The 25,852-nt window shown below is 36.2% G+C and overlaps 1 protein-coding gene across 5 annotated transcripts in view; it reads right to left on the bottom strand.

Annotated features, from left to right (window-relative positions):
* The window catches only part of LOC129520580 (zinc finger MYM-type protein 4), a 137,794-nt gene that overhangs the window by 65,610 nt on the left and 46,332 nt on the right, over positions 1 to 25,852 (bottom strand). For 4 of the 5 annotated variants that reach the window (XM_055341672.1, XM_055341671.1, XM_055341677.1 and 1 more), the window contains one exon: positions 13,606 to 13,651. The exons of the other annotated variant lie outside the window; for it this stretch is intronic. In XM_055341672.1, coding sequence (XP_055197647.1) covers positions 13,606 to 13,651 — 46 coding nt within the window. The remainder of the gene's footprint in view (positions 1 to 13,605; positions 13,652 to 25,852) is intronic. 5 annotated transcript variants of the gene reach the window in all.

The following is a 25,852-nucleotide window of genomic DNA, read 5'->3' on the forward strand; positions in this document are numbered from 1 at the left end:
GGTGTGGAGTTAGAAAAAAAAAAAAAGGCTAGAACAGAAAACAAAGATATCATTCAGAGTGTCAGTAGTACTATGAAAAATGCTTGTACACACATAGGTCTCCAGGTAAAATAAATTTCTAACAGTGTTCCAAAATTAAAATAAGTAACTGGCAATGTATGTTACCTAAACTTATTGTGGTAATCATTTTATAATACATACGTAAAGCAAAGCAATATGTTGTACACATAAAACTAATCCAATGCTACATGTAAATTTCATCTCACTTTAAAATATCTAAAAACAAGCATCCCTGGGATGCCTGGGTGGCTCAGTGACTAAGCGTCTGCCTTTGGCACGGGCATGATCCTGGGATCCTGGGATCGAGTTCCACATCGGGCTCCCTGCATGGAGCCTGCTTTTCCCTCTACCTGTGTCTCTGCCTCTCTCTGTCTCTCTCATGAATAAATAAATAAAATCTTAAAAAAAAAAAAGCACTCCTAAATAATTTTACTTCTAATGCACAGTAATGCTTGAATATCATTGAACGAAAAGCAAGGCTTTCTGAGTGTTTACTCTCCATCATAATCTCTTCGTGAACTTGCCAGAAATAGATACCTGAGTTCTACATCATCGCCCAAAGATTCTGGTTCTGTAGGTCAAGGATGAGAGCCAGAATTTGAGCTCTAACATACTCCCAGATGATGCTAATACTACTGATCCACAGACTACACTTTTGAGTAGCAGGCTCTAGTTTTTTATGAACCAGTCATAAATAAACTATGCAGATAATAGATCACTGCACCCCGCGGTTGAAAGCAATCTTCAGATTATTAACCAAGTCAAACTTCTTAGCTGGTCCAATTTCTTCCGCAAAGCCCCACCTGAATCTGCTACCAATAAAGATGAACCAATGAATGCCCCACCCCACCAGAGATGAACCATTTACTTCAGTCAGATAGATCAATCACTAACAATCTATGTCAAGTCCTAATGAAGATGAATGAGTTTCCTCAGGAAGTCCCAACTAAAGATTACAGCTCTCTTCTCTTTTCATTTGATTAGGTGTTATTGTGGAACTATTCAAGTATGCCAATATAACCTCTACACATTCAATAAGGAGAGATGAAACTCACAGGTAAGATTCACAGAACTTACTTTCAATAATTTTTGCTTCTATCTGTTCCCACAAGGGGAAAACAGAGTTTGAAACCAGTGGAATATTCAGAACAATTCGATTTTAAAACTCAAAGATTTTATTACTACAAGGTGACCAACAAATGCTGACACTTCAAATACTTCTGACAGAAATTTGTTAAATGCTATCAATTTCAAAAGTCTACTACTTTGTACACTATTAAAGTAAAAAAAATGATTTTAAAGCACATTCTAAAACACCTTATAAAACAGATAACCATTTGTTCTTCACTGAGGAAAACTAAAGCAATAGACTACTTTTTTGAATGTTCACTGGTATTTATAGTTCTCTAAAAGGAATGATCAAGAAGACAGCAATATCTACTAATTGATACATTCAAGGGCGCCTGGGTGGCTCAGTCCATTGAACAACTGAGTCTTGATTGATTTCGGCTCAGGCCATGATCTCAGGTTAGTGAGACTGAGCCCCAAATCAGGCTACCACCACTCAGCAGAGTCTGTTTAAGATTCTTTCTCTCCTTCTGCCCCTCCCCTTCCTTGCACAAAAAAAAAAAAATTTGTGTCATACATTTTAATGAAGTAAAACATTTACAAGTTTTTATATTTTACAACATATTATTTTGTAAGCAGAGTAAATTGAAATATTAACAAAATAAAAGTAATTTATACCATTAATTCCAGAAGCAAAATGCCACAGAGGTATGAGGAAACAGTTCCAACTGTTTCCCAAACTATAGTTACACATTCCTGCTATTCCTCCTTCTAATTCCAAAATTTCTAAAACATGGTTATATTATTTTTTAAATGAAACTTTTCATTTTCATCTTCTCTCCCTTCTTGCCACACCAGAATCAGCTGATATCCCTTTCTATACAGATAAACAAGGATCTGTTCAGGCCCTGAACCTATGTTTTTATCATACCCCTTATAACCAGAAAATATTGCAATGTTAAAATCATTTTAAGAGCTATAAAACTGTACAGAGTAACTTGTAATTTTTACCCTCAATGACATCAGTAAAATAATAATAATTTCACTTTGTTACACTTATGAGTTCATTAAACACAAGATACACCAATTCTACTAATTGCAAAGAAAGGAAATTCTGGAACAGGCTACAATATAGATGAACTTTGAGGATGTTAAGTGAAATAAGCCAGTCATAAAAAGTAAACATATTATGATTCCACTTATATGAAGTCCCCGGAGTGGTCAAATTCATAGAAAGAAAATAGAAGGGTGGGTGACACAGCTAGAGGAATGAGGAATAGAGTTATTATTTAACAGGTATCGTTATAGTTTTATAAGATGGAAAAGTGTTATGGAGATTGGTTCTATAACAATGCCAACGTACTTAACATTATGAATTGTAAACTTAAAAAGAGCTAAGATGGTAGGAGTGCCTAGGTGGCTCAGTCAGTTAAGCATCCAACTCTTAATTTCGGCTCAGGTGATGATCTCAGGGTTGTGAGATGAGCCCCACGACAGGCTCACATGCTGGGTGTGGAGCCTACTTAAGATTCTCTCTCTCCTCTCTGTGTCTGCCTCTCTCTATTAAAAAAAAAAAAAAGGCTGAGACCGTAAATTTTAGTTTATGTATTTCACAAGTAAATATTTTAATAAAAATATTAATATAATGAAACTGAGAAAGAAAAAAATTATTAGTATCAGGAATGAAAGGTACAGTAAGGATTCCATAGAGGCTAAAAATAAAGTAAGAAAATATCAACAACTCAATTAAGAATAAATTTTAAAATTCTATGAATAGTTTGATGACAATGCATTTTAAAATTTAGAACTTTATGGAAATAGGGGATCCCTGGGTAGCTCAGCGGTTTACCGCGCCTTTGGCCCAGGGCGCAATCCCGGAGTCTCGGGATCGAGTCCCACGTCGGGCTCCCGCATGGAGCCTGCTTCTCCCTCCTCCTGTGTCTCTGCCTCTGTCTCTCTCTATCATAAATAAATAAATAAATCTTTAAAAAAAAAAAAAGAACTTTATGGAAATAAATTTGACAGATTAGATCTTCACTGTCCAATACACGAAACCAAAAGCCACCTATAGCTATTTAAAATAAATAAACTTATAACTTCAGTTCTGCACTGACATTTCAAATATTCAACTGACACAAATAGCTAGTGGCTACTATACATTAATAATGTACATACAGAACATTTCCATCATCATGCAAAGTTCTATTCAACTATGCTGACTTAAAGCAAATGCCTTGAACGGTGTGAATTGCCAAATAAGACCAGAAAGAAAAAGAAAATCTGAACAGCACGAGGCCCAAAGACTTTACTAATAAATTAAACATTTAAAGAAATGTAATACTCATCTTACATGAATTCTTTCAGTAAATATAAGAGAAAGGAATACTTCTAATATTTTTAAAGAATTTATTCATTCATGAGAGACACAGAAAGAGAGGCAGAGACACAGGCAGAGGGAGAAGCAGGCTCCCCACGGGGAGCACAATGTGGGCCTCAATCCTAAAACTCTGGTATCACGACCAGAGCTGTAGGCAGACACTCAAACAATGAGCAACCCAGGCATCCCTTCCTAATTTTATAAAGCCAGTATTACTCTGCAACCAGAACCAGAGAAACACATTACAAAAGAGAACTTGCAGTGCCTGGTAGCTCAGTCAGTTGAAGATCTGACTCTTGATTTCAGCTCATGATTTCAGGGTTGTGGGATCAAGCCCTGGATGGGGCTCTATACTCTATACTCAGGAGTCTGTTTGTCCTTTTCCCTCTGCTCCTCCCCAGCTTTGATCTCTCTTTTTCTCTCTCAAATAAATAAATAAATAAATAATAAAAATTTAAAATAATAAATAATAAAATCTTTGAAACAAAAAGAACTTTATATCAATATCCTTCATAAACATAGGTGCTTAAAATATTGGCACACTTAAAATATTAGCAAATTGAATGTAAATATATAAAACAAATAATACATCATCACAAAGTAGGATTTATCCCATGAATGCAAAGTGGGTTTAGTATTGAAAAATCAGGGATGCGTGGGTGGCTCAGAGGTTGAGCATTTGCCTTTGGCTCAGGGCATGATCCTGGAACTTTGGGATCTTGTCTCTCATGAATAAATAAATAAAATCTTAAAAAAAAGTATTGAAAAATCAATTACCACATAATACGATAAAGGAAAAAACATTAACCATCTCAGTAAAGAGAAATCATGACAAAATTTAATATGCATTCATGAAAAATAATCTTTCAGCAAACAATAAAGACAAAGTCCTCAACCTGAGGGAGGATATCTACAAAGATAATAAAGGTCATTTGGAAACGAGAAAAAAATATTTTTTTCAATCATTACACTGAAATGAAAAATAGGAATACTACATTTCAAGTAAGCAAAGAAAGGATGATTATTAACTTACTTAGGAAGGAATAACTGGCTATCTCTGTGGGGGAAAGCTGTCCATCAATTTATCCACAAATAAAAAATCCAGACGAAATATTGGACAAAAAACAGATACTTAAATTTTATAAAATACGTACAAAATCTATAGAATAAGAAGTATAAGGTTATTTAAAAACTTAATAATCTAGGGGATCCCTGGGTGGCGCAGCGGTTTAGCGCCTGCCTTTGGCCCAGGGCGCGATCCTGGAGACCCGGGATCAAATCCCACGTCGGGCTCCCGGTGCATTGAGCCTGCTTCTCCCTCTGCCTATGTCTCTGCCTCTCTCTCTCTCTCTCTCTCTCTCTCTCTCTCTCTGTGTGACTATCATAAATAAATAAAATTTAAAAAAATAAATAAATAAAAAAATAAAAACTTAATAATCTAAAAATTATTTAGACATTTAGAGAAAACCTAAATAAGAAAATTCCATATATTTAAGATGTCATTTCTCCCCCCCAAATTAATCTACAGATACTGCAATTCCAAAGTCCCAGTAGCTTATTTGTATAAATTTATATGGAAATTCTAAAATATATATGTAAATGCAAGGGACTACAGACAAAACATTTAACAATAGAAGTGGAGGGCAGCCCTGGTGGTTTAGGGCTGCCTGCAGCTTGGGGTGTGATCCTGGAGACCCAGGATAGAGTCCCACATCCCCTGCATGGAGCCTGCTTCTCCCTCTGCCTGTGTCTCTGCCTCTCTTTGTCTCTCATGAATAAATAAATAAAATCTTAAAACAAAAAACAAAAAACAATAGAGGTGGAATGGGGCACCTGGGTGGCTCAATCCTGAGATCAAGCCCTGCCTCAAGCTCCCTCCTCAAAGGGAGCCTGCTTCTCTCCCTCCTTCTGCCCCTCTCCCTGCTCATGCTCTCTCTCATATAAATAAATAAAATCTTAAAAAACAAAATAATAGAGTTGGAAGACTTACATGAACTCATTTTAGATCTATAATCATTTCAAAAAAGTTAAATTAAAAATAATCTTAAAATATGGTAAATTTTATTATCTGTACACTGTACCTCAATAATAAATTTAACTTTTCATTATCTCACAATAGCACAAGAAATTAAAAATGTATAAAGATAACAAAATATGTAAAAGACCTGTACACTGAAAACTACAATATATTGCTGGGAGAAATTTAAGAAGTACCTAAATAAATTGAAAGGTATATAATATTCATGAATTGGAACACATTATTATTTAGATATCAGTTCTCCCCAAACTGATCTACAGACTCAACATAATCCCAGTCAAACCCCAGTAAGTTTTTTCATAGAAATTGACAAGCTGCTTCTGCAAAATTGCATGAAAATGCAAAATATCTAGAATAGTAAAACAAATTTGATATGTTATTTAGTATAAAATTAATCAAGACAGTGTGGTATCAGCATAAGAATAGACATATAGATCCAAAGAACATCATGGGACCAAGAAATCGACTCAACATGCAGATGAACTGATTTTCAACAAAAGTACCAAGGTAAATCAATCAGAAAGAATAATCTTTTCCATAAGTGGTGCTGACTCAACTAGATATCCACACATAAAAATTATATATTTGACTCCTATATTACACTATATACAAAAACTAACTTGAAGTGGATGATGAACCTAATTATAAAAGCTAAGACTAAAACCATCAAGTAATCCTGCGCCAAAGGCAGACACTCAACCACTGAGCCACACAAGGGGTCCCTGGGAATATATTTTTTAAATGTAATAAAGCCTAAGCCTATGTGACAGAAACTAACAATAATTAGCCCTAAATAACAAAATATGAGAATTAACTGGACTCATAAATTAATCAAAGGTGACAAGTACCATGATTATCATTTAATTTAATCCTACAGGTTTTAACAAAAATAGTAAATTATGTAATTTGAGTTGTCACTGGGGAAAAGAAATGAAACATTTTTAGCTGATATGGTTGCATGTATGGATAACCAAAGACTGAAATTTTAAAATAATAATAGATTTAGGGGAGCCTCGGTGGTGCAGCTGGCCAAGTGTTCTGTTCAACTCTTGGTTTCAGCTCAGGTTGTGATCTCAGAGTCATGAGATCAAGCCCCAGTTTGGGATCCGAGATAGGCACAGACCTTGCTTGAGTTTGTCTCTCCCTCTTCCTCTAATACCTCTTTAAAAAATTAAAATAAGAAAAAAAATTAAAATAAGAAAAGATGAGGCGCCTGGGTGGCTGTTGGTTAAGTGTCCCACTCTTAGTCTCAGCTAAGATCTTGATCTCAGGGTCATGAGTTCAGGCTCCACACTGGGCTCCACACTGGGCTCCACACTGGGCGTGGAGCCTACATTAAAAAAGTAATAAAATAAAATAACAAGATAAAAGGTAAAGGCTTAACATAGCAGATAAATATCAATACCCAAAAGCCAATACATACATAGTAATAACATAATGATAATAAATATTTCTTATAATAGTACAAATAAAACCAATGATACTAGTATAGAAATAAATATTAATATTTGGTATTAATATATTTTATAAATATATAAAAATTAACAGAATTTTGTAAATTTTCCAAAAAGAGATTCCCACATATATAGAACTTAAATACATCTCAGTGCCAATTCAGTTCAGTGGCAAAAACATTAACTATTTAGATGAAAAGATGAATTATTTAACATGCAGTAGCATAGTAAGCTACTTATGTGGAAAAAAAAAATGAACTCTAATCTTATCCTATCCTACATCTAAAAATAAGTAAGATTTAAATGCTAAAACAATAATAAATGCTAAAACAAAAAAAAGGTTGCAAGATAATGATTTATAGATCATAAAAATTTATAGAAAAGCATTAAAGTTTTAAATAAATGGAAAGAGATACCAAGTTCACAGAAGATTCAATACTACATACATACAAATTCTCTCTGCTGATCTACAGACTCAGGAAAATTCCAATCAATTCCCAATAAGATTTTTTTTTTTGTTATCTGATTTTGCTTTGTTAGGAACTTGGCAAAATATTTCTAAAATGAACACTGGCAAGAATAGGCAATTTCTGGGATGTTAAATATCAGATTATCAAGACTTTATTATATATCAAATTAATTAAAACAACATGGTACTGGCCTAGGAATAAACAAATAGCCTAACTGAAAATATGGAAAAAAGCCCAGATACACATTATAGAGTAGTTTTCCAGACCACCAGAAAAAAGAAACAGTACTTGATAAATGGTGGAGACAATTTGTTAGCATTATGATAAAAACAAAAAAAGTTCCCTAGCCGAAGATATATAAACAATTAAATCTAAGATAAATCAAGACCTACATGTGAGAGAGAAAAACAATGAATATTTCAGGAAATAATATACAAGATCTTCCTGACCTCAGCCTGGTAAGATTTTCATAAAGAAAACATTTTTTTAAGCAAACATAAAGGAAAAAACTCACACATTTACTATGATTCAACCACATTAAAATTAACTTTTGCTTATGCAAAAACTTTAAAAAGTCATGGATTTGGAGAAGTTATTTGCAATAGCTATAAGCCACGAAATTTTCTCCAGGGTATTTAGTGAGCTCCACAATTCAGTTAAGAAAAGACCAACAAAAAAAAAAAAAAAAAAAAAGAAAGAAAGAAAAGACCAACAACCCAATAGCAACTGGGCAAGAGATTTAATTAAACAGGCATTTTGCCAGAGGAATAAGAAATGGATAATAAACATGAAAAAATTCAACTAAATTATTAATGAAGGAAATGCAAATTTTTTAAAAATATTGATTCCATGTTATACCCACCATACTGACAAAATTTCAAAGTCTGATAATATGAGTGTTTGCCAGATACACAGCAAACAAAACTAACCACAATGGTCTAAGTGTAAATAGATTAAACTACTTAGGAAAATAAATTTTGCATTTCTGGTAAAGTTGAGAATATACACAGCTTAGGCCTCAGCAATCATCTTCCCATATATACACTCTAGAGCAAGAGCAGGTAAACTATGCCTGCATACCAAATCCAGAAGCCAACTGTTTTTTTTTTTGGGGGGGGGGAGTTTTTTGATACAACCTATGAGCTAAGAATGGTTTTCACATTTTTTAAATGGTTGGAGAAAAAAAAAAAAACATCAAAGGAAAAGCATTTCCTGACAATGGAAAATTGTGTGAAATTCAAAATTCAGTGTCCAGGGTAGCCATGGTGGCGCAGTGGTTTGGCACCGCCTACAGCCTGGGGTGTGGTCCTGGAGACCCGGGATCGAGTCCCACATCAGGTTCCCTGCATGAAGCCTGCTTCTCCCTCTGCCTGTGTCTCTGCCTCTCTCTGTGTGTCTATGAATAAATAAATAAAATCTTAAAAAAAAAAAAAACACAAAATTCAGTGTCCAAAGTTTTACTGGAAACACATTATTCCTTTACAAATACATCCACAAATGTAAAGTTGAATTGCTGCAATAGAAACAGTATGACGTATGGCTACACTGAGACAGTTTATTGCAGTGGTGACAATGAGACCTGTAACATTTTCTGCTAGGCTCATGAAGCAGAATGGAAATATTCATGAGAGACACAGAGAGAGATGCAGAGACATAGGCAGAGGGAGAAGCAGGCTCCCAGAATCCCTGAATCCAAGGCAGATGCTCAACCCCTGAGCCACCCAGGCGTCCCAAGACCTTTCAATATTAGAAACAATAGGGGATCCCTGGGTGGCTCAGCGGTTTAGCACTGCCTTTGGCCCAGGGGAAGATCCTGGAGACCTGGGATCGATTCCCATATCAGGCTCCGGGCATGGAGCCTGCTTCTCCCTCTGCCTGTGTCTCTCTGCCTCTCTGTCTTTCATGAATGAATAAAAAAATAAAACCTTAAAAAAAAAAAAAGAAAAGAAAAGAAACAATAGCAATCAATGTACTTCCTACAATCTGACTTCTAGGGGCCCCAAAAAAGAAATTGGATCCCAAAGATTACAGATGGGGAATCTCTGAAGTATGTTCATGTTTGAGTGGAGGTCAAAGAAGCCCAACCAAAAGAACTAGACTGACGTGACAAATGTGGTTTGAACAAAAGTTCTTTTTTAAAAGGACTATTTTGGGACACCTGGGTGGCTCAGTCAGTTAAGCATCTGCCTTTCAGCTCGGGTCATGATCTCGGGGTCCTGGGATGGAGCCCTGAGCAGGGAGCCTGTTTCTCCCTCGCCCTCTACCCCTCCCCCACTCATGTGTACTCTCTTGCTCTATTAAATAAAATCTTTCAAACAAAATTCTTTAAAAAGGCTATTTTAAAGGCAACTGGGTGGGGATGCCTGGGTGGCTCAATCAGTTAAGTGTCTCCCTTCGGCTCAGGGGTCATGAGTCCCTTCATGATCCTCGGGTCCTAGGATCAAGTCCTGCATCAGGCTCAGTGCTGGGCTGGGAGCCTGCTTCTTCCTCTCCCTCTGCTACTCACCCTGCTTGTGCTCTTTCCTTCTCTCTCTCTCAAATAAATGAATAAAAATCTTAAAAAAAAAATATATATATATATATATATATATTTATTTCCTTAAAAAAATAAAAGACAATAAATAAAGGCACCTGGGTGGCTCAGTCTTAAAACACTGAGATTAAAATAATCTTAAAATAATTAAGATGGGGGGCACAGGGATGGCTCAGTCAATGAATCACCCAATTCTTGGTTTCTGCTGAGTTCATAATCTCTGAGTCCTGGGATTGAGCCCCATCTCGGGTCCTGCTTGAGGCTGGTGTCTTTCCCTCTCTCTGCCCTGCCCCCTGCTCACACAGGGGCCCCCTGCTCTCTTTCTCTCTCCCCCCTAAAATGCATAAATAAATTTTTAAAGACAGTAATTAAGATGCTAAATTTTAGGATATGTGTTTTGTACCAATTTTTTTTTAATTTATTTATTTATGATAGTCACAGAGATTGAGAGAGAGGCAGAGACACAGGCAGAGGGAGAAGCAGGCTCCATGCACCGGGAGCCCGACGTGGGATTCGATCCCAGGTCTCCAGGATCGCGCCCTGGGCCAAAGGCAGGCGCCAAACGGCTGCGCCACTCAGGGATCCCTTGTACCAATTTTTTAAAAAAAATAAATAAAAACTATAATGTATTTAATACATACATATCAGTGATAAATGGACAAGAGCTACATGCAACAGTACAAATCTCAGAAATATATAATTTTTAAAAAGTAGCAACGTATACAGTATAATTCAAAAACAACACAAAGTCCATAAACAAAACTAAACAACATCTTGATTAATAATGTAAAGGAAATAAGCAAAATCCAGGATAATAGCTATTTGGAGAGAAGAACAAAATGGCATGATAATGTACATTCTTAAAAAGCTGGGTGATGAAGCCAAGGGTTTTTATTTTTAATATAGCTCACATGTCATATTTATGTTTATTTAATATTTTACAAAAATATTTTCTAAGTACTACAAGAAACTAGGATAGCAAATAGTCAAAAGATAAGGAAAACTTTTTTAACCAACACTAAAAATCGTGATGGTAAAAAGATGACAATTTTTAAATTAAAAACATTTGTTTAGGAAAAGACAAAAGGAAATAAAACAAAGGAGATCAAAAAGCCCTATTCCATTATTAAAAGAACTTTAGGTCATGGATTCTAAAAGTTAAATTTTCTGAATGAATGATTTGTCTATCTTTTTTAAAGTATACCTGAATCTTCTTTCAGATTTATCCTTTACCATGCCTGTTGACTCACCTTAACTACTATTACAGTGTTTAAAAAGCCTGGCACACCTGGGTGGCTCGGTCAGTTGAGGATATGACTCTTGATTTTGGCTCAGGTCACGATCTCAGGACTCTGAGATGGAGCTCTGCAACATCAACTCCCAAGCTCTGCATGGAGTCCTCTTGAGAATCTCTCTCCATCTCCCTTTGTCCCGCCCCCTGCTCGTGAGCATAAATGCTCCCTCTCTAAATAAATACAATCTTAAAAAAAATAAAATGTAAAAGACCTGTGAGTTGTCATGAAAAAAAGTGTTAAGAAATGGGCAAAGAGTATTTATTTATTTAACAAATATTTAGGGGGATCCCCGGGTGGCTCAGCGGTTTAGCACAGGGTATGACCCTGGAGTCCCGGGATGGAGCCTACTTCTCCCTCTGCCTGTGTCTCTGCCTCTCTCTCTGTCTCTCATGAATAAATAAATAAAATCTTTTTAAAAAATAACAAATATTTATAATTAGGCAACACTGAAGAGCCAGTCCAAATGTTAAACTTAGTAAAACCTGGGACACCTAGGTGGCTCAGTCGTTGAGCATCTGCCTTCAGCTCAGGGCATGATCCCAAGGTCCCAGGATCAAGTCCTACATCAGTCTCCCTGCATGGAGCCTGCTTCTCCCTCTCCTAGGTCTCTGCCTCTGCCTCTCTCTCTCTCTCTCTCTCATGAATAAATAAAATCTTAAAAAAAGACAAAATGTTACTTTGTAAAAAAAAACCACAGATGATCAAATTCATCAGTTTGTATTTCTATTTTACAGGAAGTACTTAAAGTTATGAAGATCCAAATACAGACCTAAAGGATAAATTTTTTAGGCCATCTTCTGATACATAATAAAATATCCTATGGCAGCATTATTTGCTGTGAAGGCAGACCATATTTTCCAAATATGGCTGCAACAGTATCTCTCATCTACATGGTTTTTTACAATGTGACTCTGGCCCTTCTATCAAGAAGTGAGGTCTACATATCCTTTTCTCCTACATCTGAGCAGGCTTGTGACTCCCTTGTAGCCAAGAGTCTGTGGTAGAAGTGATGCTTTTGAAGGTAGGTCAGAAAAGATGCAGCTTCTGCCTTATTCACTGAATTACTCTTGAAGCTTGAGCCAATCATGAAAAAAGTCTGACTACTCTGAGGCTGCCACACTGTGAGGAAGGCAAGGCAACAGGGACAGCATGGACACGGGCTCAAGCTGGCAGTCACAGTTTTTGCAACCTCAAAGCCCAGACTAGACATGAATGAATGCACTTCCCGATTATTCCAAGACCACTAAAGATCAGGAGAGCTAGCTACCTCTCAATATGTAGTCCAAAAACCTATTATCTCTCAAAAAATATTAATAAACTAATTCCAAAGAGAAAAAAACAGCAGTCATAGATTCTAATGGAAGTTACCTTAAAGAAAAAAAAATGTATATTCTCTTTGACTCTGTAACTCTAGATAACAAAATCCATCCTTCATAAGCACACAAACATCCTTTGATGATTCATCAGTTCTATTCTTAGACTTTATTCTAGAGAAAAGGATATACTCCCTCTGTCTACTTTAACAAGTAGACAAAAATGTATATAGGAATACATACTCAATATTGTTTGTAAATAATGAAAAACTGAAAATACATATATAAAACAGGAAGTTGGTTAAATTATAATACAGTCAAATAATAAAATACCAAGTAGCCATCAGAAAGGACGTAATAATTCAAAATCCATTGACACAGAAAGATGTATAAGCAGCTGAATGAAAAAAGCAAGAACAGTACCCACATGATCCCTACAGACATACGTCCCCATTCACCATATATAGATCTAGAATATTCACAGAAAAAAAGTCTGGAAAGATATATATTTAACTTTTAAAACTGGTTATCTTCAGAGAACAGTAAAGACAAAGACTTTCATTCTCTGCTTTTTTCATTTTTGTATCATAAAATTGAATGTATTACTTTTATAATACTAAGAAACAAAGCTGGATTTTTTTTTAAGAGAATTATGTAACACTGAAAGAATATACACAGAAAACTAAGAGACCCTTAAACAAAGTAGAAACCTTTACCAAATGGTATGTCTAAACTTCTATATGATTCATACATAGACAAAGTGTGGCTATATTTCAACATTAATAACTGAAAATAAAATATTTACTAAAAAAAACTAAAACTCTTACAAAATTAAGATTAACTTGCTAAAAATACTAACAGGGTGATGAGATCTAAACTGAATCAAATTGTACCATCACGTTAGTAAGCCCTAACCAAAAGCTGTTACAGATAAATGGAGACTCAATTATTATCTATCTAAAGACATGACTGTTTTTTTTTCTAAAGCGGTACTTACAGTTCTCTACAATTTCATCAAAAACTGCACCAGTTTTCTGCTCAAACTGAAAAAGCAAAAAAGGAAAAAGAAAAGTAACATTACTGTTACATTCTATCATACCTTCTGGCATCTTTCCTCACTCCCCCAAAAGCTGTAATTTTCAACCCAAAGTATACAAATTCACAACATAAAACACGGCCAAATAGAGTAAAATATAATTTAGAAAAAACAAAAGAAATCCTTATGTGAAAACTCCCAAACCAAAAACAAATACATGCCCTCATATAGTTTTCTTCATATAGCTTATTTTTAAATCACTTTTACGTCACAAGATAGATAGTTGTTTATATTTGTAACAAAACAGCCAACATTTATTGAGAACTTATAACTATATAAAACTTCTAATAAAAATTAGATCAGCATCAAACAGGGTTTGCTCTTAGCCAGAAATCTGTTCTAATGAAAGTTGGCATGCTATAGGGATAGTTCCTATTTCAATATGTTAGGGCCTGGGGATCCCTGGGTGGCGCAGCGGTTTGGCGCCTGCCTTTGGCCCAGGGCGCGATCCTGGAGACCCGGGATCGAATCCCATGTCGGGCTCCCGGTGCATGGAGCCTGCTTCTCCCTCTGCCTGTGTCTCTGCCTCTCTCTCTCTCTCTCTCTCTCTCTCTCTCTCTGTGTGTGTGTGTGTGTGACTATCATAAATAAATAAAAAGAAAAAAAATGTTAGGGCCTAAGACAGAAGCAGGGCCAAGTCTGAGGTGATTTTGGATCTTTAAAATAGAGATGGAGGGGGTGGGGCTCAATCAACAGTGGAGCATGCAACTTGGATCTGTGGGTTGTGAGTTTGAGTCCCATGCTGGGTGTAGAGGATTTTTAAGACGGAATTTGATAAAAAATAAATAAATAAATAAATAAATAAATAAATAAATAAATAAATAAATATAAAATAAAATAAAATAAAATAAAATAAAATAAAATAAAATAAAATAAAATAAAATAAAAATAAAATAAAATAAAATAAAATAAAAAATAAAATAAAATAAAATAAAAGAGACTGGAGGGCCGGGGGGCGGGGAGGAGTGGAAGAGGGGAGTAGAGCAAAGGCAACTCTACCCAGGAGCTAAAGACACTCACATGCTCCACTTTAGTCTATAAAAGTCTCATGTTGGCAAGTGTGAGCATTCCAGCCTCTTACTTTCCTACCGACTACTCATCAATGAGGCAAGAACATAAGGCTGCTTCTTGATACATCTTGCCCACTAAAACCCAGAGTGTGTCTCCCCATTCAAGGCAGAAACCTAAAAGGAAAAAAGAACTACCCAGATATCTATGTAACTACAGAGGAAACACCATCGCTGGCTGTAGTAAATTAACAGTATCTCGGGGATCCCTGGGTGGCGCAGTGGTTTAGCGCCTGCCTTTGGCCCAGGGCGCGATCCTGGAAACCCGGGATCGAATCCCACATCGGGCTCCCGGTGCATGGAGCCTGCTTCTCCCTCTGCCTGTGTCTCTGCCTCTCTCTCTCTCTGTGACTATCATAAATAAATAAATAAATAAAAAATTTAACAGTATCTGATATATATAAATGTAAAGAAACAACCAATGATCCCAGGTTTCTGAAATAAAATAACTACATGAAGGAGAAGGCTCAAGGTGAATAAACAGAATACTCCAGAAGGAAAAAAAAAAACAAATACTCCAGAAGGAAGCAATTAATTTACAGCAAGGAAACTTCTAAAAAGTATTTTAAGTGGTATCTGAAATATCTAAGAGGCTACAGATGCAAAAAACTAAAAACAACTATGAAAAGGAGATGAGAGAATATTTGGAAATAGGAAAATGACTGCAAAATTTAAAATTTTATTGGAAATCCCAGTGATAAAGTTCTGTTTAAAAAAAAAAACAAAAACAAAAACAGGGCAGCCTGGGAGGCTCAGCAGTTTAGCTCCGCGTTCAGCCCCAGGGCCTGATCCTGGAGACCCGGGATCAAGTCCCATGTCACGCTCCCTGCGTGGAGCCTGCTTCTCCCTCTGCCTGTGTCTTCTGCCTCTCTCTCTGTGTGTCTTTCATGAATAAATAAATAAAATCTTAAAAAAAAAAAAAAACATAAAACAAAGTAAAAGAGCTAGAAAAGATAGCCTATATGATGACATGGAAAGACTGAATCAGTAGGTTTAAGAACAATCTCAAAGTCTTCCCCAAAGGAGAGAACAATGGAAAAGTGAAATAAAAGAAGAAAATTTTCCTAAACAAAAAATACAAATATTTGAGACTGAATGAGCCCACCAAATACCAAAAAGGAGAAGAAAAAAAGACACATCCTGGTGAAATTTCAGAATTCCAAAAGAAAACAAAGGACAAATAAAAAGAATCATAGTGTAGATGATTTATAAACCACATTCAACATAACTGAACTCAACTATATAAACATGAAAAAGAAATAATAAAGGCCACTCCATTTATCAACCACCCAATAAGTTATGCTCCAGAATAAAAGATCAATGGAACATGTGACTGCAAGCCAAAAAATAAATACTTGTCTGCACTGAGGGGGATCTAAGTGTTTAAATGTAAGGTACATTTTGTACAATACTGCGTCTGTACACTGCCTGTACAACCAAAGAGACTACAATCTTGCTCAATGATATAAGAAAAGATGAAACATAGTAGTAACATTTCCAATGGTGGCATGTCTATACTTTATGGGTAAGTTAAAGGGATTTTCTAAGGTAATTTGGATTATATATCATTTCATATTGTGAGCTGATTATAAAACCTAAGGGATAATATATTGTGATTTAGTCTCCCAACTAAGACTGTTCTGTAAGAAACAAGAATCAGGCTGATTGTCTGCAAGCTGGAACACAAAAGATCAATGATTTTCATGTTCTAAAAGGGGAAAAAAAAAAACTTAGAATTTAGACCACGCAAATTTTATTATTATGAAAAGTATTTAACAAAATGGAAAGGAGATATATTAATTAAAATTATAAATTATACTGGACACGAGAAATAGTAGCAACTATGACTTAGATTAAATGAAAAAACCTAGACGGGAGGAACATCAGAAGACACTTCAGAAGACACGTTTGAATGGCAAAAATTCTATGATTCAATTTTCTAATCTCTGGCTCAAAACAAAACCTTTGTTTTCTTACTTCCCCTTCTCTCCCTCCCAAACAGAAAACAAAAACAAAGACTAAAAATACTGCCACTGGGCAGCCGGGGTGGCTCAGTGCTTTGTTCAGCCCAGGGCCTGATCCTGGAGACCAGGGATCAAGTCCCTCGTCAGGCTCCCTGCATGGAGCCTGCTTCTCCCTCTGCCTGTGTCTCTGTGTCTGCCTCTGTCTCTCTCTCTCTCTCTGTCTCTCATGAATAAATAAATAAAATCTTAAAAAAAAAAAAAAATACTGCCACTGATGCCAAACAATTAACAGGTTTATTTACAATATCATCCACCAAGTTCCTTTTTTTTTTTGACACTGGTAAACATTTCAAAACCATAATATTAACAAAATGGATTAGTGCCTGCCTAAAGCTGAAGGGAAAGACAGGAGGACTGCTAAGTAAGAATGTTTGTTTTCTTTTTTTTCTTTTTAATTGAAGTAGAGTTGACACACATTGTTATATTAATTTCAGGTGTACCACGATTCAACAATTTTATATGTTATACATTATTACTCACCAGAATTATAGTTACCACGTATCACTAATATGACACTATTACACTACTATTCACTATATTCCCTATGCTATACCTTTCATCCCCATGACTTACTCATTTCATTACTGGAAGTCTGCACCTCTCATTCCTCTTGACTACTTTTTGCTAACCACCACCCCCTCTGACAACCACCAGTTTTTTCTTTGTACTTATGGGTCTGGTTCTCCTTTTTTGTTTGTTCATTTGTTTTAGGAGATTCCAAATACAAGTGAAATCATATGGTTTCTTTCTCTGAATTATGTCATTTAACATAATACTCTCTAGGTCCATCCATGTTGTCACAAAGGGCAAGATCTCATTCTTTTCTATGGCTGAATAATATTCCACTGTGTATATATACCTTTTTTTTCTCTTTCCTTTTTACACTACATTTTCTTTCTCCATTCACCTATCGTTGGGACATTAAGGTTGATCCATATTGGCTAGTGTAAATAATGCTGCAATAAACAAGGGTGCATATTGTATCTTCTCAAATTACGGTTTTCAGAATTTAAAATTTAAAAAAAGTAAAAAACATAATAAACTAAGTATAGCAGATATAAAAAAATTAATGTTTTCATTTTCCCTGGGTAAAGACTAAGTAGTGGAATTACTGGATCACATGGTATTTCTGTATTTAATTTTTTGAGGTACCTCTACACTGCTTTCCCATGGCTGTATCAATTTACATTCCCAATAGTGCACAACGGTTCCTTTTTCTCCACATCCTCACCAGTGCTTATTTATTGTGCTCTTTACTTCAGCCATTCGGACAGATGTAAGGTGATATCTCATTGTGATCCTGATTTCTATTTCCCTGATGATTAGTGATGTGGTGATCTTTTATTGGTCTGGTTAGCCAAATTTGTATGTTTTCTTTGGAAAAATGTATGTTCAGGTCCTCCATCCATTTTTTCATCAAATTATTTGGTTCTTTTTATGTTGTTGTATAAGTTCATTATATATTTGAGATACTAACCCTTTATCAGGTTTATCATTTACAAATATGTTCTCCCATTCACTAGGTTGCCTTCTCATTTTATTGGTTTGTGCAAAAAAGCTTTTTAGTTTGGTGTATTTTATTTTGCTTTTGTTTCCCTTGCCTGAAGAGACACATCTAGAAAAAATGCTAAGGATGGGATGAAGTTGAAGAAATTACTGTTTATATTTTCTTCTAGGAGTTTTATGATTTCAGGTCTCACATTTAGGTCTTTATTGCGTTTTGAGTTTATTTTTGTGTATGGTACAAGAAAGTAGGGCAGCCCTGGTGGCGCAGTGGTTTAGCACTGCCTGCAGCCTGGGGCATGATCCTGGAGACCCAGGATCCAGTCCCGCGAGTCCCGCATCAGGCTCTCTGCATGGGGCCTGCTTGTGTCTCTGCCTCTCTCTCACTCTCTCTCTGTCTCTATGAATAAATAAATAATCTTAGAAAAAAAAAAGAAAGAAAGTAGCCCAGTTTCATTTTTATGCATGTAGCTATCTACTTTTCCTACCACTTACTGAATAGATTGTTTTTCCCCATTCTTACATCCTTTGTCATATATTAACTGACCATATAAGCATGGGCTTATTTCTGGGCTCTCTATTCTGCTCCACTGATCTACGTGTCTATTTCTGTACCAGCACTGTACTTTCTTATTATGGCTTTGTAGTAGATCTGGGTACAGGGCTCCTTTCTCGGTTGATAAAAATGTTCTAAAATGGATTATCATTGCACAACTCAGAAAATATTAAAAACTACTGACATGTATGACTGTTCAACAATGTGCAAGCAGGTAACACTAACAATGCTCTCAGTTAAGTGACAAGTAAGACTCCAGAACACCTGTTTGGTCTATAATCCCACCAACTGGGTAACAAAAATTTATAAGTAACACTCAGTTTTGTGATAATATAATGTTTTACTAAACATGTTTTGAGTTTGTCCAACCTGTACATTTATAATTAAGAAATTAGATATAAGCAGTTATAAATTTAGCTTTAAAATTAATGTCCAGTAGTCACCCCTCAAGTTTAACTGAATTTAAAAGCCAACCCACTTCAATTTTTAAGAGTCTGTAATAACTATTGTGTATATGCAAGGATTTTCTCAATACTATGAAACCAAAAGTAAAAATTTTGAAAAATAAACAAGTATGGATGCTGATTTAAGACAAAATTACCATTCATTTTTAGTTGTCAAAATAGTCTCCTGGGTTCTACCCATTAACTTCAAAACATGTAACTGTTACATATATAAACTTATAAATGTTTTAACTTTAAGAAATATGACAGCACATTAGTTAAAAGCATGGGCTCCAGTCTCAAATCACCTGAGTTTGAATCAAACTCTCGCCACTTAACAGCTATGCAACTTTTAGCCTTAAGTTTCCTCATCCATAACATATAGAAATAGTGATACCAACTTCCCAGAATTATTAGATGATAAATGAAAAGCACTAAGCACGGGGCTTAGCAAACTATAAATCCACAATAAATGCAAACTATTATCACACTACTAAAAGATATCTTCCCCTGCTTTAAAAATCAGGGTTCACTACATTTGTAAAAACTTATCCACTGCTTAAAATAAATGGAAGCTCCAGGGAAATGACTCAGACCCCTATATTCCAAAAATTAAGTACTGGAGATAAAGTACATTTTTAGTTATAAAACAAAATATTCGGGCAGCCCCAGTGGCGCAGCGGTTTGGTGCCGCCTGCAGCCTGGGGTTTGATCCTGGAGACCCGGGATCGAGTCCCACATCGGGCTCCCCGCATGGAGCCTGCTTCTCCCTCTGCCTGTGTCTCTGCCTCTGTGTGTGTATGTGTCTATGAATAAATAAATAAAATCTATAAATAAATAAATGAATGAATAAATAAATAAATAAATCAGATTATTCATGTTTCCTAACCCTGGAAGGAGGGAAAAAAATCCAAATATACTGTGAGTTGGTAAGCATTACCACCCACACCAACCTGAAAAGAAAAAAAAAAATCACAATTAGAAATTTATTGGATCATGGATCAATATTATTTTTCTGAATGGTTTATTTATTTGAGAATGAAAATGCGCACACGAGTGTGCATGCAGTGGGAAAGGGGTAGAGGGAGAGGAAGAAAGAAACCCAAGCAGACTCCATGCTGAACACAGGGACTAACATGGGGCTTGATTTCAGGACCCAAAGGTCACGACTTGAGTTGAAACTAATATTCAGATGCTTAACTGACTGCTCCACTTTTAAAGTTATTTTCTTCTATCCTTCATACAAACATAATTGATACCGACTGATACCATAAACATTATTCTCAAACTGATTTTAATATTTGTAACATTTTGAGAGTTTATACAAACTTATTCAGTGACATCTAAAGAATAGACCAGGGATCCCTGGGTGGCGCAGCGGTTTGGCGCCTGCCTTTGGCCCAGGGCGCGATCCTGGAGACCCGGGATCGAATCCCACGTCGGGCTCCCGGTGCATGGAGCCTGCTTCTCCCTCTGCCTGTGTCTCTGCCTCTCTCTCTCTCTCTCTCTGTGACTATCATAAATAAATAAAAATAAATAAAAATCTTTAAAAAAAAAAAAAAATAAAGAATAGACCAATACTCTAAAATTGGGGAACTGAAGTGGGGTTTTTCAATAATTAAGTAGACGCTGTGAATGTCAAATGTGCTTCATTTTCGTCCTCTTTAAAACTTAATCTTTTCACAAGTGGTCCCTTTTTCATTTTAGTAGCAGCCAACACACAGAAGTCAAACAAGAACTCTCAAAATTAGGAGTTCTCCCCATTCCCTTCAACTGATCAACAGTAAGAACCTTCATTTTTATTTCTAAAACATCTTAAGTGTTTCATATAAATCTCTACCAGGATGAGCTATAACCTATACAAGAGGTCAGGAATTGTTTAATTTAAAATCTGAAAAAAATAAAATTAAATTAAAATTTAAATTAAATTAAATCTGAAGGATGACAAAGAATTAAAACAGGTGAAAAAGTGGAAGAAAAGATTCAAGTAAGGGAACAAACAGCAAATATAAAGGTTCTTAGCAGAAGCAAGAATAGAAAATTCAAGAAACAGAAAGGCTAGGTGAACTAGAATTCTGAGAGTAAAGCAGGCCTGACTAAGATAAAGCTAATGATAACTCAAGGGCGAAACCCACAAGACCTTCTTCACAGGTGGGGTGACCACATATTCCAGTTAGCTGAAGACACATCTGTTTATACCTATCATACCCATGTGATTGTTAACGTGTTCCCTTTCACACAAAACTGTTACTCAGTCTGGACACCCTAACTATTAGTCATGTTTAGAGAACGGACTTTATCCTAAGAAAAAACACTGAAAGAGATGTCAAAAACCATTCGCCTGGCTGTGGAGTAAAAGTCATTTCTCACTCCTACCTGGAGTTGTAATCATACCATTCTCCTATTGTTTTCTCCCTACAGTAACAATGACACTTCTTCAAAATGAAGCTCTTCAGGAAGGCCTTGCCTGATAATCCATTTAAAATGCGTGACTCCGGGATCCCTGGGTGGTGCAGTGGTTTGGTGCCTGCCTTTTGCCCAGGGCGCGATCCTAGAGACCCGGGATCGAATCCCACGTCGGGCTCCCGGTGCATGGAGCCTGCTTCTCCCTCTGCCTATGTCTCTGCCTCTCTCTCTTTCTCTCTCTGTGACTGTCATAAATAAATAAAAATTTAAAAAAAATAAAAATAAAAATAAATAAAATGCGTGACTCCTTCTCTATAGCACTTACATTTAATTTCATTTACAGTCACTTGAGGCACATTTAATTTATGCATATGTCAGTAGTACTTTCCAGATAAATCGTTTTTCATCCTGGGATACCAAGAGGCCCTAACATATTGTATTGTGTTGTTGTAATGTGTTAGCTCTATTAACGAAATACTGTAATTTTGCATTTCTCAATATTCGTTATGCAAAATCTGCAAGATACATTCAGAAAGACTTCTGTGATCAAATTAATATGGGAAATACAAATCTCCTTTTTCAGTGATTAACATCAGCATCAGAGGTTTGTATGTTTCTACACATTTTAACACAGGGTCATTTTTAAATTGACAAATATACTCCAAAATAACATTTTTTAGGTTTTAAGTAATCTTGCCATTTGGGTGCCTGGGTGTCTCAGTCAGTTAAGCATCTGACTCCTAATTTCAACTCAGGTCATGATCTCAGGGTCAAAAGATCAAGCCCCATGTCCGGCTCTGCACTGGGTAGGGAGCCTGCTTAAGATTCTCTCCTTTTGGGATGCCTGGGTGGCTCAGCAGTTGAGTGTCTGCCTTCGGTTCAGGGCATGATCTCGAGGTCCCGGGATCGAGTCCCACATCAGGCTTCCCGCAGGGAGCCTGTTTATATCCTTCTGCCTATGTCTCTCTCTCTGTGTCTCTTATGAATAAATAAAGAAAACCTTAAAAAAAAAAAAAAGAAGAAAGAAAGAAAAACTTCCTGGAGTCATAAAAAAAGAGAAAAAAGATTCTCTCCCCTCTCTCTCTCCCTTTGCCCCTTCCTGGTTCTCTCTCAAGTAAACAAATCTTTAAAAAATAATAATAATAATCTTGCAATTTGACCATCTGTGTTTTCACACCTATTGTATAAGTAAGGACTTTTCCACTTGATAGTTTAACAAATACATAAAACAGAATTTAATTATTTAACATGCTGAAGAATATTTCTCTCAAATTATCAGCTGAATTTATTTTTAAAGATTTTATTTATTTATTCATGAGAGACACACACACAGAGGCAGAGACACAGGCAGAGGGAGAAGCAGGCTCCATGCAGGGAGCCTGACGTGGGACTCGATCCCAGGTCTCCAGGATCACGCCCTGGACTGAAGGCGGTGCTAAACCACTGAACCACCGGGGCTGCCCATCAGCTGAATTTAATAAGGAAATACTAAAGATAGTAAATACTTGTTTCCTAATACTTCCTTCTAAACCTCTTTCACTAGTGAGCCATAGAGCAATCTTCCCATAAAATATAAATGTTATGAGAATTGTTCTCAACTCAAAATTCAGGTGTCCATTAATAGTCAATTGAAATTGGGAAGGCAAGATCAAGTATTTACCATTTAATTACCATTTGAGTGATGATGTTACCACTATTATACCTTGTTCTGAAAGCACTAAGTCAATGCAGTATGAAAAAAGAAATATAAAATGTAAAACATTAAAAAGCAAAGTTATTCTTTACAGCTAATATGTCTGTCTACTTGAAAAGCAGAACATTGCAAACAAAGTTTTAGGAATTAGAATATAATAAAATAGTTTTTAGAGATTTATTTATGTATTTGAGAGAGAAAGCACATGCACACACAAACACACAAGTGGGAGGAGTGCAGAGGGAGAAAGAGACTCCACAAGCAGACTGCCCACTGAGCACGGAGCCGGATGCAGGGTTTCATACCAGGATTCTGAGATCATGACCTGTGCCAAAACCAAGAGTCAGTTGCTAACTGAGCCACCCAGGTGCTTCTCAACACAGTAACTCTTTTTTTTTTTTTAATTTTTTTTTTTTTTATTTATTTACAATAGTCACACAGAGAGAGAGAGAGAGAGAGGCAGAGACACAGGCAGAGGGAGAAACAGGCTCCATGCACCGGGAGCCCGATGTGGGATTCGATCCCGGGTCTCCAGGATCGCTCCCTGGGCCAAAGGCAGGTGCCAAACCGCTGCGCCACCCAGGGATCCCTCAACACAGTAACTCTTTACAAAACTTAGCATTCAAGAAATCAGTAACATTCCTATGAAATAGCAATAACTAGTTAAAATATAATGGGGGAAAAAAGGATCCAATTTACAATAACTACATATAAAATATTCTGAAAATAAAATTAAAAAACCAAAATTAAGAAATATATAAAATAAGAACTTATAAAATTTTTCAAAAAAAATAAAATAAAATAAAATTTTTCAGACCAAAAAAATAAAATTTTTCAGACAGTAAACAGGTGATATACCATTTTTACAAAAGAAAAAAAATCAATACGATGAAAAATATAATTTCCTTACAAAAGAGGGAAGGCGGGGTGAGTGAGAGGTAACTAGACAAAAACAATTACAAAGGACATCTAGAAAAATAAAGGTAAAAAAGTATCAAATATTGAATTATAATATTGATGAGAAAAATATGCCCTACCAAATATCAGAAGTACAATAACTAAAGTTATGTGCTACTGGTATGACAATTAATATACAGATTAATCAAACAGAATAGATAACACAAGAGTCCAACATATACTTAAGAACTATAATATGACTAGCAACCACTTAAGAGGAGAAAATTTGGATCATCTCACACTTTACACCGAAACAAATTCCAAATAGAGTAAAAACAAATTGAAAAAACAAAAACACTAGAAGATAGGAAAGTCTTCCCACCTCGGGCTCCCTGCAGGGAGCCTGCTTCTCCTTCTGCCTGTGTCTCTGCCTCTCTATGTCTCTCATGAATAAATAAAATAAAATCTTAAAAAAAAAAAAGCTAAAAAAAATAAAAAAAAAAAGCTTAATGAACTTGATCACATTAAAAGCAGACACTGAACAACCTAGGGTAAAAGCAATCTATTAATAACATTAAATGTCAGTATCCTACTTATAAGGCAGTCTTAGAATCCATTAAAGAGAAGAAAGAAAAAAAAAAGAATCCATTAAAGAGTAGCAACGCAGCTCTTTCCACCATCTTTCCATGACGCCATAATGCTACACATGAACGTCCTGGCAGATGATCTCAAGTGAATTAACAACAATGGTGAAAAAAGAAGCACCTGTGTGGCTCAGCTGGTTAAGCGTCGGACTCCTGATTTCAGCTCAGGTCATGATCTCAGGGTCATGAAATCAAGCATCCTGTCAGGCTCCACACAGGCCAAGGGACCTGCTCAAGATTCTTTTCCTCTACCCACCCTAACCCACTTGGGCACATTATGTGTGATCTTTCTCTTAAAACAATAAAACACACACACACAAAAAAAAAAGCAATGCTGAAAAAAAGAGACAAACACCAGGTTCTTTTTTTTTTATTATTCATGATAGTCACAGAGAGAGAGAGAGAGGCAGAGACACAGGCAGAGGGAGAAGCAGGCTCCATGCACTGGGAGCCCGACGTGGGATTCGATCCCGGGTCTCCAGGATCGCGCCCTGGGCCAAAGGCAGGCGCCAAACCGCTGCGCCACACAGGGATCCCCAAACACCAGGTTCTTATTAGGCCATACTCTAAAGTCCTCAACTGGTTTATAACTATGAGGATGAAGCTGGTTACACTGGCAAATCTGAAATCACTGATGATCACAGAGCTGGGAAAATTGTTGTGAATCTCAGGTTAAAAAAGGTATAGAGGGATCCCTGGGTGGCGCAGCGGTTTGGCGCCTGCCTTTGGCCCAGGGCACGATCCTGAAGACCCGGGATCGAATCCCACGTCGGGCTCCCGGTGCATGAAGCCTGCTTCTCCCTCTGCCTGTGTCTCTGCCTCTCTCTCTCTCACTGTGTGCCTGTCATAAATAAAATTTAAAAAAAAATTTAAAAAAAAATTAAAAATAAAATAAAAATAAAATAAAAAAAAAAG

Source organism: Nyctereutes procyonoides, unplaced genomic scaffold (assembly GCF_905146905.1).
Source record: "Nyctereutes procyonoides isolate TBG_1078 unplaced genomic scaffold, NYPRO_anot_genome, whole genome shotgun sequence".
In the NCBI taxonomy this organism is placed as follows: domain Eukaryota; kingdom Metazoa; phylum Chordata; class Mammalia; order Carnivora; family Canidae; genus Nyctereutes; species Nyctereutes procyonoides.